Source organism: Micromys minutus, assembly GCF_963924665.1.
Source record: "Micromys minutus genome assembly, chromosome: 14".
In the NCBI taxonomy this organism is placed as follows: Eukaryota; Metazoa; Chordata; class Mammalia; order Rodentia; family Muridae; genus Micromys; species Micromys minutus.
The window spans coordinates 42,870,300-42,886,097 of NC_137983.1; the positions used below are offsets into that span (position 1 = coordinate 42,870,300).

At 36.8% G+C, this 15,798-nt stretch overlaps 1 protein-coding gene across 1 annotated transcript in view; it reads left to right on the forward strand.

Annotated features, from left to right (window-relative positions):
* HOOK3 (hook microtubule tethering protein 3) overlaps nucleotides 1-14,476 on the forward strand; it is an 87,300-nt gene extending 72,824 nt beyond the window's left edge. Inside the window, exons 17-22 of the mRNA XM_080928410.1 lie at nucleotides 1,295-1,329; nucleotides 5,224-5,306; nucleotides 6,736-6,836; nucleotides 9,644-9,748; nucleotides 9,861-9,932; nucleotides 11,501-14,476. Of these exons, the coding sequence (XP_080784536.1) occupies nucleotides 1,295-1,329; nucleotides 5,224-5,306; nucleotides 6,736-6,836; nucleotides 9,644-9,748; nucleotides 9,861-9,932; nucleotides 11,501-11,641 (537 nt within the window). The 3' untranslated portion in view covers nucleotides 11,642-14,476. The remainder of the gene's footprint in view (nucleotides 1-1,294; nucleotides 1,330-5,223; nucleotides 5,307-6,735; nucleotides 6,837-9,643; nucleotides 9,749-9,860; nucleotides 9,933-11,500) is intronic.
* Nucleotides 14,477-15,798: the final 1,322 nt, after the last annotated feature.

The following is a 15,798-nucleotide window of genomic DNA, read 5'->3' on the forward strand; positions in this document are numbered from 1 at the left end:
CGAATTTTTAATATTTCCATTTCATCCACTTAGCAAAGAGAGAACAAACACTAATTATTCAAAAATAAATAAATAAGTAAATATTAAAAGCTAGTAAGGTTCTTATTTCTCTGTGATCTTAGAGTGTTTTGGTCTAATTACAGTTGTCACACTGAGAAAGATATGAATTTTAAATATCCCAAAGCTATGTTACCATTGATGTGAATAAAACCAAGCGTAGTAATACACACCTGAAATACACACAAGTACCTTCTACATTTAGGAGGAGAGTCATGAGTTCAAAGTGAACTGGGCTCCATACATGGTGAGTTGCAGGCCATTCCTAAATGGCAGGAAGTAGGCAGACATTAGTGAATATATATGGTGGTTGTCATTAAACAGAGCAACTAAAAATTAGAAGGCTTTTACTTCTCTTTGTTGCTCTTATTAAGAAATTGAGCGTTTTGTTTTATAAGCCTACATTAGTTAGTTTTAAGTGCCATTTATTACATAATTTAAAAATCCATTATGAATATCTACACTTATGTGTTAAACTACGAAACCTGGTAGTATTTTGATAAATGTCTTTATTGCTTATTTTTTGGTAAATTTTAACTTCCTGCTTATCAGGAGACCTTTAAAAAACACCAAGCCAAAACTCCATTCTCAGCATCTTACCATCCTGCCCTTTATATCTCCCTGCCATCAACTACATTGCTTGTTATCAATTAAAATATGGTAGTGGGGCTGGAGAGATGGCTCAGCAGTTAAGAGCACTGACTGCTCTTCCAGAGGTCCCGAGTTCAAATCCCACAACCACATGGTGGCTTACAACCATCTGTAATGGAATTTGACACTCTCTTCTGGTGTGTCCTAAGACAATGACAGTGTACAGTGTACTTTCATTAAACAAATAAATAAATCTTTAATAAAATAAAATATGGTAGCAAACCTGAGACTTTATCATAGTGCAAAGAAAGAGAGGAAAAAATCTGAACAATAGGGTACTACTTGGGCACTGAGTCCAGGAATATTTGGGTCTTATTAGATAAGTAGCTTTTAAATTCATTTCCCTCTGTATAGAGAATTATCTAGTTTCTCTGTATCTCTCACACTGACTACTCTCACTGCAGGGCTATTCTGTTCTTTTATTGAAGAGGATAAAATTGAGGTACATTGGGCTTTGAGCTCTTTGACCAAAGAAATTACTGAGGGCTTACTTGAAGTAATTTATTATATAGTCTTTAATTTTTACAAAATAATTTGTTAGTTAAAATGTTAAATGATGAGCTAATCTTTTATTTTCCATTTTCAGTCAGTTCTTCTAAAAAAGAAGCTTGAAGAACATCTGTAAGTAGACAACTTGCTGAGGCTCTTCACATTTCAGAACAAAATGTTGTGGGCACAGAGGATTGAGATAGGGGCATAAGTGGTCCTTTAAGATACAGGAGGGTACCGTTTGTTGATAGTGACTACAGGATCATTTCTACCCAAATCCCCACACATCAGTTCAGTGATTGTGAGCCAGGCCTGGTGACTCATACCTGCAACCAAGAGACTGAGGCAGGAGAGCTGTTCCTGGTGTCAGGCCAAACTTAGGCAACAGTGTGAGACTCCAGAACAAAGGATTTCAGGGCTGTTTTCTCCGTTGAAACTTAGGATTTCCTATCTTTGTTATACTATTCATATTATGAATATTTAGATTATTCATGGCCTTCTTCTATGGCAGGCCAGATAGTAATCATTTTAGGCTGTATAAGCCCTGGCCTCTGTTGCAGCCTCTCAGCTCTAAATACAGCTGCAGACAGTCTTAGAGCTAGTAGTTACTTGTGCTGCTGTAGAACTTGACAGACGGCAAGAGGCACCCCTTTTTCTTTCCCCAACAGCCATACATTCATTTTTAAGTAAGCTTTTTTAAAATATAGTTTTATTAGTCCTTTGAGAATTTCCTACAATGTATTTTGATCATATTTACCATCCCACACTCCTTCCTAACACCTTCTCCCTGCCCAACTCTATTTCATGTCTTTTTTTTTTTTTTTTTTTTTTTTTAGAAGACACTATATTGAAGCAAGTGTCCTACTCCTCTGACTCTTAAAACCATTCCACCCCCTCTTCCTCCAAGTTCTATAAGCCTTAGGTGTATGGACTGTGTTAGATGTATCAACAAATAAATGTCTTTAAAGTAGAATGTGTGTCAGCACTATATTTTTAAGTAAGCCTTTGAATTGCAGTTGTTTTAAGTAGGACTTTGTAACTTAAAAGATGAAATAAGAAATTTAAATACCACTTTCGATTCTCCTGAAGAAATCTTCAATAATTTTTCTTATGCCCATCTTAATCTATCATTTTCCTGAAAAATTGCTTGTAGGCATTATGTGTAAGAAGGCTATGAATTAGTAGCTGCTGGTCAAGTTAAAATAGGCATTCTCTGCACCAAAGAGATAAGTTTGGCTTTTCTTCTACAGTTGGAAAGATACTGTGTTCTCTGAAAGTTTGATTATGTTCCAGTTTTTAAAATATATTAGATGAGGTAGATTCCTAGCCACTGAGATGTCTGGTCAGTCTAGTAATAGGTTTTTAGTGTACTACAACAGTGCTACTTCCCAACCTTTGTGAGATTACCTAGAATGAGAACATACCAAGCCTGTCATTTTGAGTTTTCCATTCCTCTCTGACAAAAGTGCAATACTTTAAGTCAGAAATCTACTCTTTAACCATTGTTGTGTGATCAGTTGTGCACATGCTGAGAATCTTCGCTAGACAGGGTATTTTAGTGAAGACAGAGCCTGTGTTGGTTTCTTGTGTCTGTTTCAAAACGTTAGCACAATTAAGGGCTAAAGGAACAGAATTATTTTCTCACAGTTATAGAGCCAACAAAATTGAAATCCAGTTGTTGACAGATTGGTTTCCTAGTGGATGAAGAGCAGAGCTTGCCCCAGTCCACCTCCATGTTCTGGTAGCTGTGGGCAGGCCTTGGTGTTCCATTGGTGGCCTCTGTTTTCATTTGACATTTTTTCTATAGAGTACTTTTCTCCCTCTAGATTTCTTCTGAGATGCTCGGTGAATGCCTGAAATCACTGATAGTTCTGAACATTTTTTGGGGGGTTCTTTCCTATAGATAAATATCTCTAGTAATAGTTTACTAGTACAATAGAACAATTAGAACACTGTCCTAAAACAGTTGTTCTAATAACCAATGTGGTTACTAAGTAACTAGTGGTGGAAAAGCTACACAGTGGATATGCAAGACAAAGGAATAATTTAAATGTCAGGGAGGGCACAACAGGACTCATGGAAGTTTACCATACTCTGTGTATCATGGGACTTAAAACTTATTTCCATCTGGGGTTTTCTGATGGTTTGACATCAACTGACCATAAGCAACTGAAACCATGGAAGCGAAAACACAGTTAAGGAAGAACATGGACCTTCCTATAACAACAGTAGCTGGGTTCAGAGTATGCCCTGGCCTAGTACAACCTCCTATTAAGTATTAACTAAAAAGACCAGTTTCTAAATGGTCCCACAGTCACAGTATTAGAGTAGAACTTAACCTTTGGGAAGAATATTCAACTTACCACAGGACCTCTCAGTAATCACATACAGATTTAAAACTGTACTAGAGACCATTTTTAAACATATCAAATTAGTTTTTAAAATTAAATCAGCAATGAGAATTATTGCTAAAGTTGTTAAGCAATAATAATTCTCATTGACTGCTGAGTATTGCTCAGCAACCTCCTCAACTTGAAAAATGAACATATTCTTTAATATAGCAGTTTAACTGTATATACCTGAGATTTCTAGAGATAATGCTGCCCACATATACTAAAGGAAACCTTTAGAAGACATGTAGTTAGTAATTAATGCAGAAAGTAAAATGCTAGACAGAAGTAGCATGGCTTAGGAGTAAGACAAAAGCAGTAAACCATCATGTAAATCAGGAGGACACTTAAAATTTTGGATATTGTTTATCCCTTGGAAGAAGATAGATGTGGGGTGTCTAAGGCTTAGCAAGATTTTTGATTTTTAACCTTTTGACTGTTCATCGTGCTTAGTTACTCTAGTCTGTAAGATTATGTATGTGCGTGTACATAATATAATACTTAGACATACATCATATAGATTAGATATTGTGTATATAAATATATTAGATAATTTAGCCTTGAAAAATAATCTACTGAAAAAGAAAAAGATCCAGGCATGGCAGTGCATGCCTTTATTCCCAGCAGTTGGGAGGCAGAGGTAGGTGGGTCTCTAAATTCAAGGCTAGCTTGATCTATGAAGTGAGTTACAAGTCAGCCAGAGTTACACAATGGGGCATTTTCTCTTTAAAAAAAAAAAAGGCATGAAGCAATTTATTATAGTATTATGCTTTTAAAAACATTAGAAATAGATATGACAAAAGTATAAGCTCAGTTATTATTTAATATGTGGCACGTATTATACAGTGCCACACTGAATAAGTTAGAGGATGAATTATATATCACATTATTACACAACTTTAACAGGAGAAAATCTTGTTTATTTTTTTATATTGGAACATAACTTTTTCTTAGGTTTCTAAACATATAGGTTGGTGAATTTACCTTCATATATAGATAACTTAGGTGAACATTTAACAGAATTCATCCTTTCTTCTCCCAGTTGATTTGACTACATCTCTGTCTTAACCACAATGCTAATCTTCATTGCTTTTTGTTAGTTTTTGAAGCTGGATTTGTCATAAACAGAATCTGACTTCTTTGTTCTGTATTATCTTGTGAGGTCTGTTTATGTTGTATGTATTTCTGTCTTCTGTAATATTCTTTATGTTAAATCTGTTTTTAGCGATTTACCTTTGGCAACAAAATTTGCATTGAAAAGCTTCTCAGAGGTTGAAATTTATTTTTTACAATATCCTCATTTTTAAAACATGAAGATCCTCATATATGTTTTATGTAGAAGAAATTGTTGTTTCAAACCAAAAGAACTGGGGTCTGCCTTTTTCAAAAGCTTTAGTTTTTTTTTATCTTTTTTTTCAAAAAACTCGTGTGTAATGCAAGTCTTTTAAGTATAATAAATTCTTAGTTCAAAATAAAAAAAGAATACAGAAACGAGGGCTAAGCTTGTAGTCAGAGGCAGAGAACATGTGAAGATGTATGAGTAAGCATGTCTGAGTACTGCACTGAATCTCCAGCACAGGAAAGAAGAGCAGATGCAAAAACAGGAGTGTTGATATAGTCACTTACTTTGTTGCAGAGAGAAGTTGCATGAAGCCAACAATGAATTACAGAAAAAGAGAGCCATTATTGAAGATCTCGAGCCAAGATTTAACAACAGCTGTGAGTGTTTTCCTAATAGCATCAGAAGCCATACACTGTTTTAGAGATGATGAATTTATGTGACTTGTTTCTTTTCAATGGACCATTCCAGCCACTTAAAATTTCCCTTAAGGGGCTAGAGAAGAGAACTTAGTAGTTAGGAGCACTTGATGCTCCCCCAGAAGATAAGAATGTGATTGCCAGAACCTACATTGGGTGGCTCACAAGCCCTGTAACTCAAACCTCAGGGAATCCAACACCCTCTCTGGCCTCCATGATACCCACACACATTTGACATATTCACACAGACATATACACATGTGCTTAAGAAAAAAATGTTGAAAAATTTAAAAATAGTTTATTAAAAAAGAAGTTGTCAGGTTTTGGAGAGATGGCTCAGACCAAAGTTTGGTTCCCAGCACCCGTGTCAGGTTCACAAGTACCTATACTTAGGTGTATACACATGTGCACACATACACACACACACAGACACACAGATACACACACATAAAATAATAATACAAAAAGTTTAAGAATTTGCCTTATTTCTGAAATTACTAATTTTATAAATTCTGTACCTGTGGATTATAATGCATATTATATGGTGCTAAATACTTACTTTCAAGGTAATTGTGATAAGTTAGCTGTAGACATATTCTTTTTTTGATATTTATAACTGTAGTTACCTTAACTTCGTTTTATGAAAGTGAAATATCAGATGTCATTTTAAGATACAGCAAAATACACATGGGAGCAGGTAATCACTTTAAGAGTACAGTACAGTAAAATTAAATACTTTGTCATGTAACCTCACCACTGCCCACCTGTAAATCATTCCATCCCTTTCAACTGGAACTGTTTCTGCCTCTGCTAATCCTTAGTTATCTACTACTTTACCCTCTATCCTTGAGCTTAACTGTTTAGGAAACTCATACAAGTAGAATCGTATTTGTACTTTGATGCCTAGCTTATTTCACTAAACGTATGTCTTTCTTTTTCACTTAACATTATGTCTCTATGGCACATATCAGGGCTGGAGAGATGGTTCAGTGGTTAAGAACATTGGCTGCTCTTCCACAGGTCCTGAGTTTAATTCCCAGCAACCACATAGTGGCTCACAACCATCTGTAAAGGAATATGATGCTCTCTTTGGTGTGTCTGAAGACAGCTACAATAACAGTGTACTCATATACATAAGATAAAAATACATCTTAATATAATAAAAAGATCGCTTTGTGTGAATATATTGTTCATTCATTCATTAAGAGATACTTTTATGTAGTTTAATACTGATGTTTTATGTACTTATTAAAGAAGATTAAAAACATGGGTTATTTTTAAAGAGAAAATTATATATAAAAAGACTAGTCTCTTAATTATTATTTTTAATACATAATTTAAATTTTAATGTTATTAAATTTTATTTTTTATGGTCATCTTTTATGGGCAGCCTTAAGAATTGAAGAATTGCAAGAAGCTTTACGGAAGAAAGAAGAAGAAATGAAGCAAATGGAAGAACGCTATAAAAAATACTTAGAGAAAGCCAAAAGTGTGAGTATGAACCTGTAACTTCCTTACTGTACTTTCCAGCGCTGTTGTCCTCTAGCCTGAAGGTGTAGTGTCCGTATAACATTATGTTCTCACACAGAAAGTAATCAAAGAAGCTTCTAAGCAGACACAGATCCTGAGCAAGAAGTAGTGATCAAAACAGGTTCCTCCACAAATTGATTAGCAAGAAGAACACGCAGCTTATGTAAAAATAAGGATCAGCACCACTGTAGCAGTCATTAGAGTTAGCAACACGTGAAAGAAGGAAACAAAGCTTAACGATGTACACGAACAAACAAGAACGAGGTACGAGAGTCAGCACTCGTTCGACCATGTGGGTTCCAGGGGTAGCCCTTGGAGCCTGGGGCAAGCACTTTGACCTACTAGCCATCTCACTTGCCCAAGAGCAGAGTAGAATGGATGACATAAAGGCATGAAAATGCCACAGTAAGAAATCATTAAGTTATATATACCTAAAAAGGTTTTAAGAAGTTAAGATGTCTCAGCAATCAAGAGCCCTTGCTACTTGTGTAGAGGACCGAGGTTCGACTCCAAGCACCCACATTGCAGATTACAACTTTCAGTTCCAGTTCCAGGGGTCTCCAATGGCCATTCTGGCTCCCACGGGCACCTGGCGTGCAGGTGATACATATGCGTACATGCTAGAGAAACACCCGTACTCGGATAAACAAATCTGTATTTTTACAAAAATTTAAAAAGAGGCTCAGTGGTTAAGAGCACTGTGATTGAAGAGAACCCAGTTCAGTTTTCATCATCAGCATGGTGGCTCACAATTATCTGTAACTCCAATTCCCAGACATCCACTTTTGACATCCACGGTCCCATGGTGCGTATAATCACATGGTGTACAGTCATATATGCCTGCTGGGAATCAAACCCTTCAAAATAAATAAATCTTTAAAAAAAATAAAAGGGATATTAATAATGCATAATAAATACTGTATTCTAGACTTGTTGCTTCCTGATGGAATATCATTATCATGAATGGTTAATCTGAATCAGTGTCTTCTAGATCTTCATACTTGGAGGGGAAAAACATGAAGATGTTAGAGCAAGTTAAATAATGCTTTTAAAAGAGCTAGAGAGATAGCTCAGAGGTTAAGGGCAATGCCTGCTCCTCCAGGAGTTCTGGGTTCAATTCCCAGTGCTCACAATCATCTATAGCTGTAGATATATTTTGATGTGCCTATTCCCTTTTCCGATGTGCCTACATACATATAAAATAAAGAACTCTTCTTAAAAGTCAATAAATTACTACCAGATAATCCAGAATTGGGGGAAAAGTCAGTGTTATGGGAGCTGGGCAGATGGCTCAGGAAATAATGAGCCTGATGCATACACATCTGGACCTCATTTCAGATCCCAGCAATCACAGGAAACTGGGTGTCGTTGCACACATTTGTAACCCCACTGAGAGGTGTTAAGGGATCCTGCTTGCCAGGTAGATTGCATCAATCTTTGAGGACAAAGAATCAGTTATAAGGGGCTGGAGAGATGGCTCAGTGGTTAAGAACACTGACTGCTCTTCTAGAGGTCCTGAGTTCAAATCCCAGCAATCACATAGCAGCTCACAACCATCTAAAATTCTAAAATGGAACCTGATGCCCTCTTCTGGTGTGTCTGAAGACAGTTACAGTGTATTTAGATGAATGAATAAATAAAACTTTTTTTAAAAAAAGAATCTGTTATAAGACACACCATGGCCAAGTGATTTCACCTGCTTCATAAGGCCAAAGCAGGAGGGTTGAAAGTTCAGAGTCAGCCTGAACAATTTACTAAGACCATGTCTCAAAATAAAAGGTACAAAGAGATCTAGGGATAAATGTCTCATAGGTAGAGTGCTTTCCTAGCATGCACAAGGCCACATGTTAAGTCCTCAATCCCTCCCACGTATAAAAATGGGAAATGAAGACATAGACTAAATACTGGCTATCTTACAGAATTAATATTTTCGTGCAGGTCGTAATCTTATTATGATAATGAAGTAGAAAACTTGAAGGATGTGTACACTGAAGTATTTAAGGGTTATGTGTTATTGGGACTGTAAATTATTTCTCACACATAAGCGAGTGTTGGAGGAGAAGATATATGACAAAGTACCAATTGGTAAATCAAGGTAAAAATAAATGGATTTGAACTATTTGAGGGTTTGTCTGTTTGAACATTTCGATAATAAAACTATCGGTGAAGAACAAACATGTCCTCTCTCCCAGCAGTCTGTAATCAGTCTGGTAGAGTTGCATCCCATGTTCATGCCACAAGCATAGTACTCACAGAAGAGGCAGGCCTGTGTAAGCTGCAATAAAACAGAAAAGAGCTGTGAATAGCATCTCTTTAGCAATGCCCATATGATCCAGAATTGGTTCTTCTGTCCATATCATTGGATATTTGCAGCAATTTCATTTTACTTCATACATTTACACTGTTGGGTGTCCTGGATAGCTTCTGTGTTATTTTTCTTTTCTGCTCTGTTTGATTGGGGTAGGGGTGCCAGGAATTAGTAACAGAGCTGCATGCATGCTATGGTGGTGATATCTATAGCTAAGTGCACATTTTAGCCATTGATTCCCTGACCTCTAGCCCAGCAGTGGGGATTGGACCTAGGGCCCCATGTGGTGTGTGTTAGGCATGTACTATACCACTGGCTATAGCCTCTGCCTCATTTTCACTTTTAGGACTGCTTTCTTAGATACTAGATTCTTAAAGTTTGAGGGGGGTTGCTTCTGTTTCAATTTTTAGGTTCTGTGTGTGAACATATATGTATGCTTTGTTTTTCTTCTATCTTTCAGGTTATTCGTACATTAGACCCTAAACAGAATCAAGGAGCAGCACCAGAAATACAAGCTCTTAAAAACCAACTGCAGGAGAGGGATCGACTCTTTCACTCATTAGAGGTCGGTTATACACCGCACCATAAAATACATGTGTGTTCTTTGGTTTAGACAATTAACTGTAAATATTTTTATATTGAATTCATTTGTATCTTTACATGTGGTTGTGCTTCAGAAAGAATATGAGAAAACGAAGAGTCAAAGAGACATGGAGGAGAAATACATTGTTAGTGCCTGGTACAATATGGTAAGAGAAAATATTGTGCAAAGCTTGGTGATACTGCTTATACTGTAGAAGTAATTCTACCAACAGAATCCGAGAGTAATTTCTCTCCTAATGTGTACTAACAAAGCCTCAATGTTGACCTGAAAACTGAAAAGCATCATACACAGGCTGAGTCATCGTGAAAATATCATTCCCAGAGGATAGAAGAGTCTTACAAGTATGTAAAAAGTGTAACTCTGTGGTGGAGCCCTAGAACACAAGCACAAAAGCCCCAGTTCCCCCAATTAGTCAGTTTCTTGAAAAATTAGAATTTTTAAAGTAAAATGTAATTTCATTATATGTAGTAAAATAGTCTTGTTAACGTTGAATTAAGAAATATATTCTAGGGGTTGGCAAGATGACTCAGTAGGTAATTGTGCTTGCTGCACAAGCCTGCCTTGAATTTAATACTTAGAACCTAGGTAAAGGTGCAGGGGGAGAGCAGAGACCAGGCATGGCGACTCAAGACAGTAATACCAGATCAGGGCCGCCAGAATGACCTAGTCTCAGACTAGCTGGGCTAAATATTAATCCTCTGCCTTACAGAAAACAAAACAAACAGAAAAAAAACACATTATAATTTCCTGCTGAGGGAAATGTAGTGTTCTTAGGTACATATGAAAGGCTGAAGTTATATTCAGAATGCAAAGCTATGGCTAGTGTTCCTGTAGAAGCTAATTAGTAACAGGAAGATGGTTTTCTAGTCCCGTTTTCCATACATTATTTCCTTGTTGCTAGCTTTCACTTGTCTGCATCAGCTTACCTGTATCAAGTTAGCCGGCTAATTAACCAGCAATCTCAGTTTCTCTTGCTAGATCTTATTAAAGAATCCTAAAACTGGCTGCTTCCCAGTCCCCTTGTAGTCTTCAGACTTTTTAGTAAGGTGTTGCTCATTGTCACTGTTTTTCCAAATCCCAACAGTGCCCTCCAGGTTTCCTCCCTCCCATCTACTGTAGTCCAGTGACTTCTGCCCCTCTTGAGAGGTAGTGGGTGATCTTTCTGCTGTCGAGGGAAGACCCCCTTATTGTTGTGCCCTCTGTTGTGGGTTGTCAGAAACTTGTCTTAGTTTGTTTGACAATACAAGTCTGCCCTGAAGTGAAGAAAAAACGGTGTTGTGGTATGTATGATACCTAGTATGGCTTTCCATGGGAGAAACAAGTGCATCTGTGGTTTTCCTTTCTGATGAGTTCTATGATTCCCACGGCTTGAGTGAATCAGCTGCTACCAATCAATTGCACTTTTCTTGGAAAATCACTGTTTGATTTGAAAGGAATGTATAAGTGACATATTCTAAAAATCATCCTCCATTGTCTGTTGTTTTGATTGTTGTCAATTCACAAAATTAAGTCAGTTTTTCCAAAGGAAGATTTGTATTTAATTATTGGAATAAAAAGGATTTCATAAATTTTTAAGCAACAATAAGTATTAATTTACCTAATAAATTATGCTTTGCTATTTATTGTAGTAAAAATTCTGCATGATAACAGTTGTTTTTGTAGAATATTCCATGTTTTCACCAATCACTTTTTGTTTTTCTTCTAATGTTTCAGGGAATGACTCTACACAAAAAGGCGGCTGAAGACAGACTAGCTAGCACAGGTTCAGGGCAGTCATTTCTGGCTAGGCAAAGACAAGCTACCAGCTCAAGAAGATCCTACCCAGGCCATGTCCAGCCAGCCACAGCAAGGTAGAAAGGTCTTGCCACTAGGAATTTTTAAATGCATACTTCTGTTACATATAACAACATTTCAGGAATTCAGCCAGCTTGTTTTATTTCTTTCCTGTGTTAATATTTAGTGTTTCTCACGTGAGGATTTTTCTCTCTTGTATCTTTTAGTTACTTTGTCCTTTACTTTATGGTCTTTTCAGTTCCTTTTAATGTGCCAAAAAATTTGTAAATGTACAATTAAAAGTGTTGTATAATAGTGTAATACTTTTCTTTGTATGAAAATGTCTTCTTCCCCATTTGTGTGGGCTTTGTAAAGAATCGGATTTTCTGCCAATAATTGGTACACAATTTATATTCTTTATTGTGCCTACTGTGTTACCATACTTTATAAGAATGTCTTTGTTTAAAGGGAATTAATCTTTTTATGGTGTATTAATCTGTGTTTTCGATTGTTTTCCAAATGCACTTCAGAAAACTTAAATATTCACTGTACTATATGAAGTGTTGTCAAATGCACTTTTTGCAAAGACGAATACATTGGCAGAGGTGCTAGTCTGACCTGTGGCACCTGGCAGGATCACTCAGAGGGGAGAAATTAAACTTACTTAAGGTTTGGAGTTCTTATGTGAAATTTCATTCTTTCCTGCTGTATTGTTTGCTGGCAGAAGTGAAATTGGTGAAGATATCTTGGTAAAAATCACAGAGGATAAGAACTTGGCAGGTTTTGTTTTGTTTTGTTTTGTTTTTTTTTCCTTTTTTTTTTTTTTTTTTTTTTCCTTCCTTCCTTTGGAATATCTTAGTAGCTAAGCATCAGATTCTAGCCATGCACTTTTCATTGCTCTCCACATGTAAAGGTTTATTTTCATATAGGTAGCCTTACCTTTGGGGCAGTTCTTTGACTATGCCTCACATGTTTTATACATTCTGTAAGCCTTTTCTTTTCTTAATTAATCTTGATAGCTAACATCTTAATGCAATTCCTTAACACCAGAACATGACTCTGGATGTAAGACAGAACTCTTTATACTTTTTCTTAACTCTACCTACAAGTCCGAGAATTGGTAACAGGAGAGATTTTCTTGGTATTTAGTTGTTCGAAGTGCTTACATTGTATGCCACATTTATTTACATAGATGAATATCTGTTAAGCAATCATGTGAAGTATTTTGTCTATATAGGAATTATACAATTTTGAACTATCATTTATTTGAAAATAATCTACCTTTGTCTTTTTCTATACTGATTTATGAATTTGATCCCAAATTATATTGAAGGTTTCCTCCAGCCTTTTTTGTTGTTGTTGTTCTATACCACATTTTTTAAAAGAAAAAAAAAATGAAATTAGGTCAGAGGGTTCTTTTGTTTGTTTTTACATAAGTCATCTAAAGTGGGAGATGTTATTCTATGTACTTACTGTTTGTAGGTTCTGGTGTCATTTAGTTCTGTATAAAAGACAAATAACTTTATCTCAACTTTAATGTGATTAAGAATTTTCAGAAACCATAGTCAAGTGCTTCATTTTAATGCCCTCCTTTGTATAAGAAAATTGAACTAGAAATTAATCCTGTATGTTCTTTCTTATGTTTGTAATAAGAGTCTTTAAGTAACGCAGGCTGCCATAAACCCATGACCCTCTTGGATCATAGGCATGAACCAACATACTAAGCTCTTAGGATTTTTTTTCTTGAAAAAAGGTATCAGAACTTAGAGAAAGGACACTACTCATCATGAAGCATTTCTTTTAAAAAAACAAAAACAAAAAACAAAAAAAAACAAAAAACCCCTCACAGCAACTGTTGAAGCACACTGTGAGGCATCTGCCTGGAAGACCAAAGCAGCAGGCCCCGGAGCGAGAGCAGTGCGTTAGGACAGTGCACTGTGGGGTCTCAGGACACAACTGCTATCTGAGGTCACAACAGTTAGCTTATTACTCCAGACCTGCCTCCAGTCCTTTGACTCAGAACCATCCTCCTGCCTCTGCCTCCCAAGAGGCTGAGATTATGGTATGTGCCACCATGTCCACCTGGTAGATCAAGTTTGAAAATAAAAGAACAACAATTGGGGCCAGAAAAATGGCTCAGCTGGAAGAGTAGTAGTTGCGGACAAACCTGAGGACCTGAGCTCAATTCCTGGGGCCCAGGTAGTACGGGAACAAGCCATTCCCAAGGGTAGGTGCACACAAACAGGTATGTTTTAGAAGGCTTGATCTAGTTCTCACTCCACCTGTAGTTCACAGAATACCTGAGATTCAACCATTTTTAAATCAAATTAGTCTGATTTCTACTCTTAACAAAATCATTGGCTGTTGAGAAAGTACACTTGTAGAATGAAGTGAATGTGAACACAAGACACTCTTGAAGCTACTCTTCAACTAGATTTTTACCTCTGAGGGGAAAACATCTCACTGTTTTCATTGTTATTGTCTGTTCACCTGCCCTCTCTGTGAGCTGAGCATACCCACCTACCCAGATCCTTTGTGTGGCTGTTTTAGACGTGCCTCAAGCTTGCAGAAGGAAGTCGAGCTTCTGCTGGTTTTTCAGGATCTGTTTTGTGCTAATCTCAGTGTTTGTCGCCTTCACTGTTGTTTGCTGTCTTTAATGTTTGGTGGATTTCCTTCAGTAAATGGGAGAAATATCGCCCATGATTTCAGAATAAATCAAAACATGCTTTCATAAGAAACAGCATTTGAATATACTTTAGGCACCACAAAGCCAAGAATAAAACTTAGCTGTGGCTTAGGTCAGGATTTAGGGAACCACAGATTCTCTGGAGAGGTCAGGGAGGTTGCAGGCGCTCTGATTAAATGTGGTCTCTAAAAACTGAGAGGTCAGTGGTGCTGGACTGTACCTTCACAGGCTTCTTTACCTTCCTAAAGCCTTCTGTGTTTGTTCCATGTAACTTGTCCTGGCACTGTCATTGTGTCGGGCAAGGAGGAGCTGTCACCAGCATCTGAGTTCTTGTAACAGGCTTATTTTCTGTGCTTTCCAACCAGGGTTTACCGAAAAAAAAGACCATTTTTTTAAAGATTTATTTGTTTATTATAACTACACTGTAGCTGTCTTCAGACACATCAGAAGAGGGCATCAGATCCCATTACAGATGGTTGTGAGCCACATGTGGTTACTGGGAATTGAACTCAGGACCTCTGGAAGAGCAGTCAGTGCTCTCAACCACTGAGCCATCACTCCAGCCCCAAAAAAGACCATTTTTGTTCCACAGTAAACATCTAAGTTAATAAGAAAACTATCCAGTAAATGTAATTGTTTCTTGCATCTGAAATGAAAATAACTAATACACTTATACATATTTTTAAATATTTTTAAAAACTGACTGGAGTGTTGGCTCAGCCTTTAAGAGCATTTATTGTTCTTCCATGGAACCCAGGTGCTGCTCCTGACATGGAAGCTCATAACCAACCATCTGTAACTCCAGTTCCAGGGAATCTGCTGCCATCTTCTGACCTCCACAGGCACCAGACACACATGTGGTATACATGTATGCATGTAGGCAAAACATTCGTACGTGTAGGAGAAATGTCTTAAAAGAAACTTTAAACTGAGTCATAGTTTCCTTTTGTCTAACTACTTAATAGTAATAAAAATGAACTTTTGAGTCCCTAAATAAATGATCTGTATTCCAAACTTAATCAAGATTAAATTATTTCTGTAATCTTGGTAAATTTTGCTTAATTTGATGATTAAATTTTACTGAGGATAGCATTGTTTAATTTTCCTAAAGTTGTTTTGTTAATGTAATTGGAGCTCAGCTACAGAGTCAAGCTGTACCGGTGCGTGCCAGTGGGGAAGCACCAGGGACCAGTCAGGTGGGAGGTCAGATGCCCTCTGTGAGCAATTTTATTTACCTTTCCAAAAGCATTCAGTCAGTCTTGTTAAGTAAAGGTAAAATATTTGTGACAGCTAGAATGGAGCTCAGTTGGTAGCATAATATTTGCCTAATATACATGAAGTACTAGAGTCAACCTCTAGCATCATATAAACTGGGTGTCTATGCCTGTAGAGAGTTAGAAGTCAGTTTGGCTAAATGAGATTCTGTCTCACACACACACACACACACACACACACACGTGTATGTATTTCTTTTGTAGAATCTCATGCTTGCATACAATTGATCTACTTTCATATAATTGATCTATTGTTCTAACAATAACTATATTTTAAG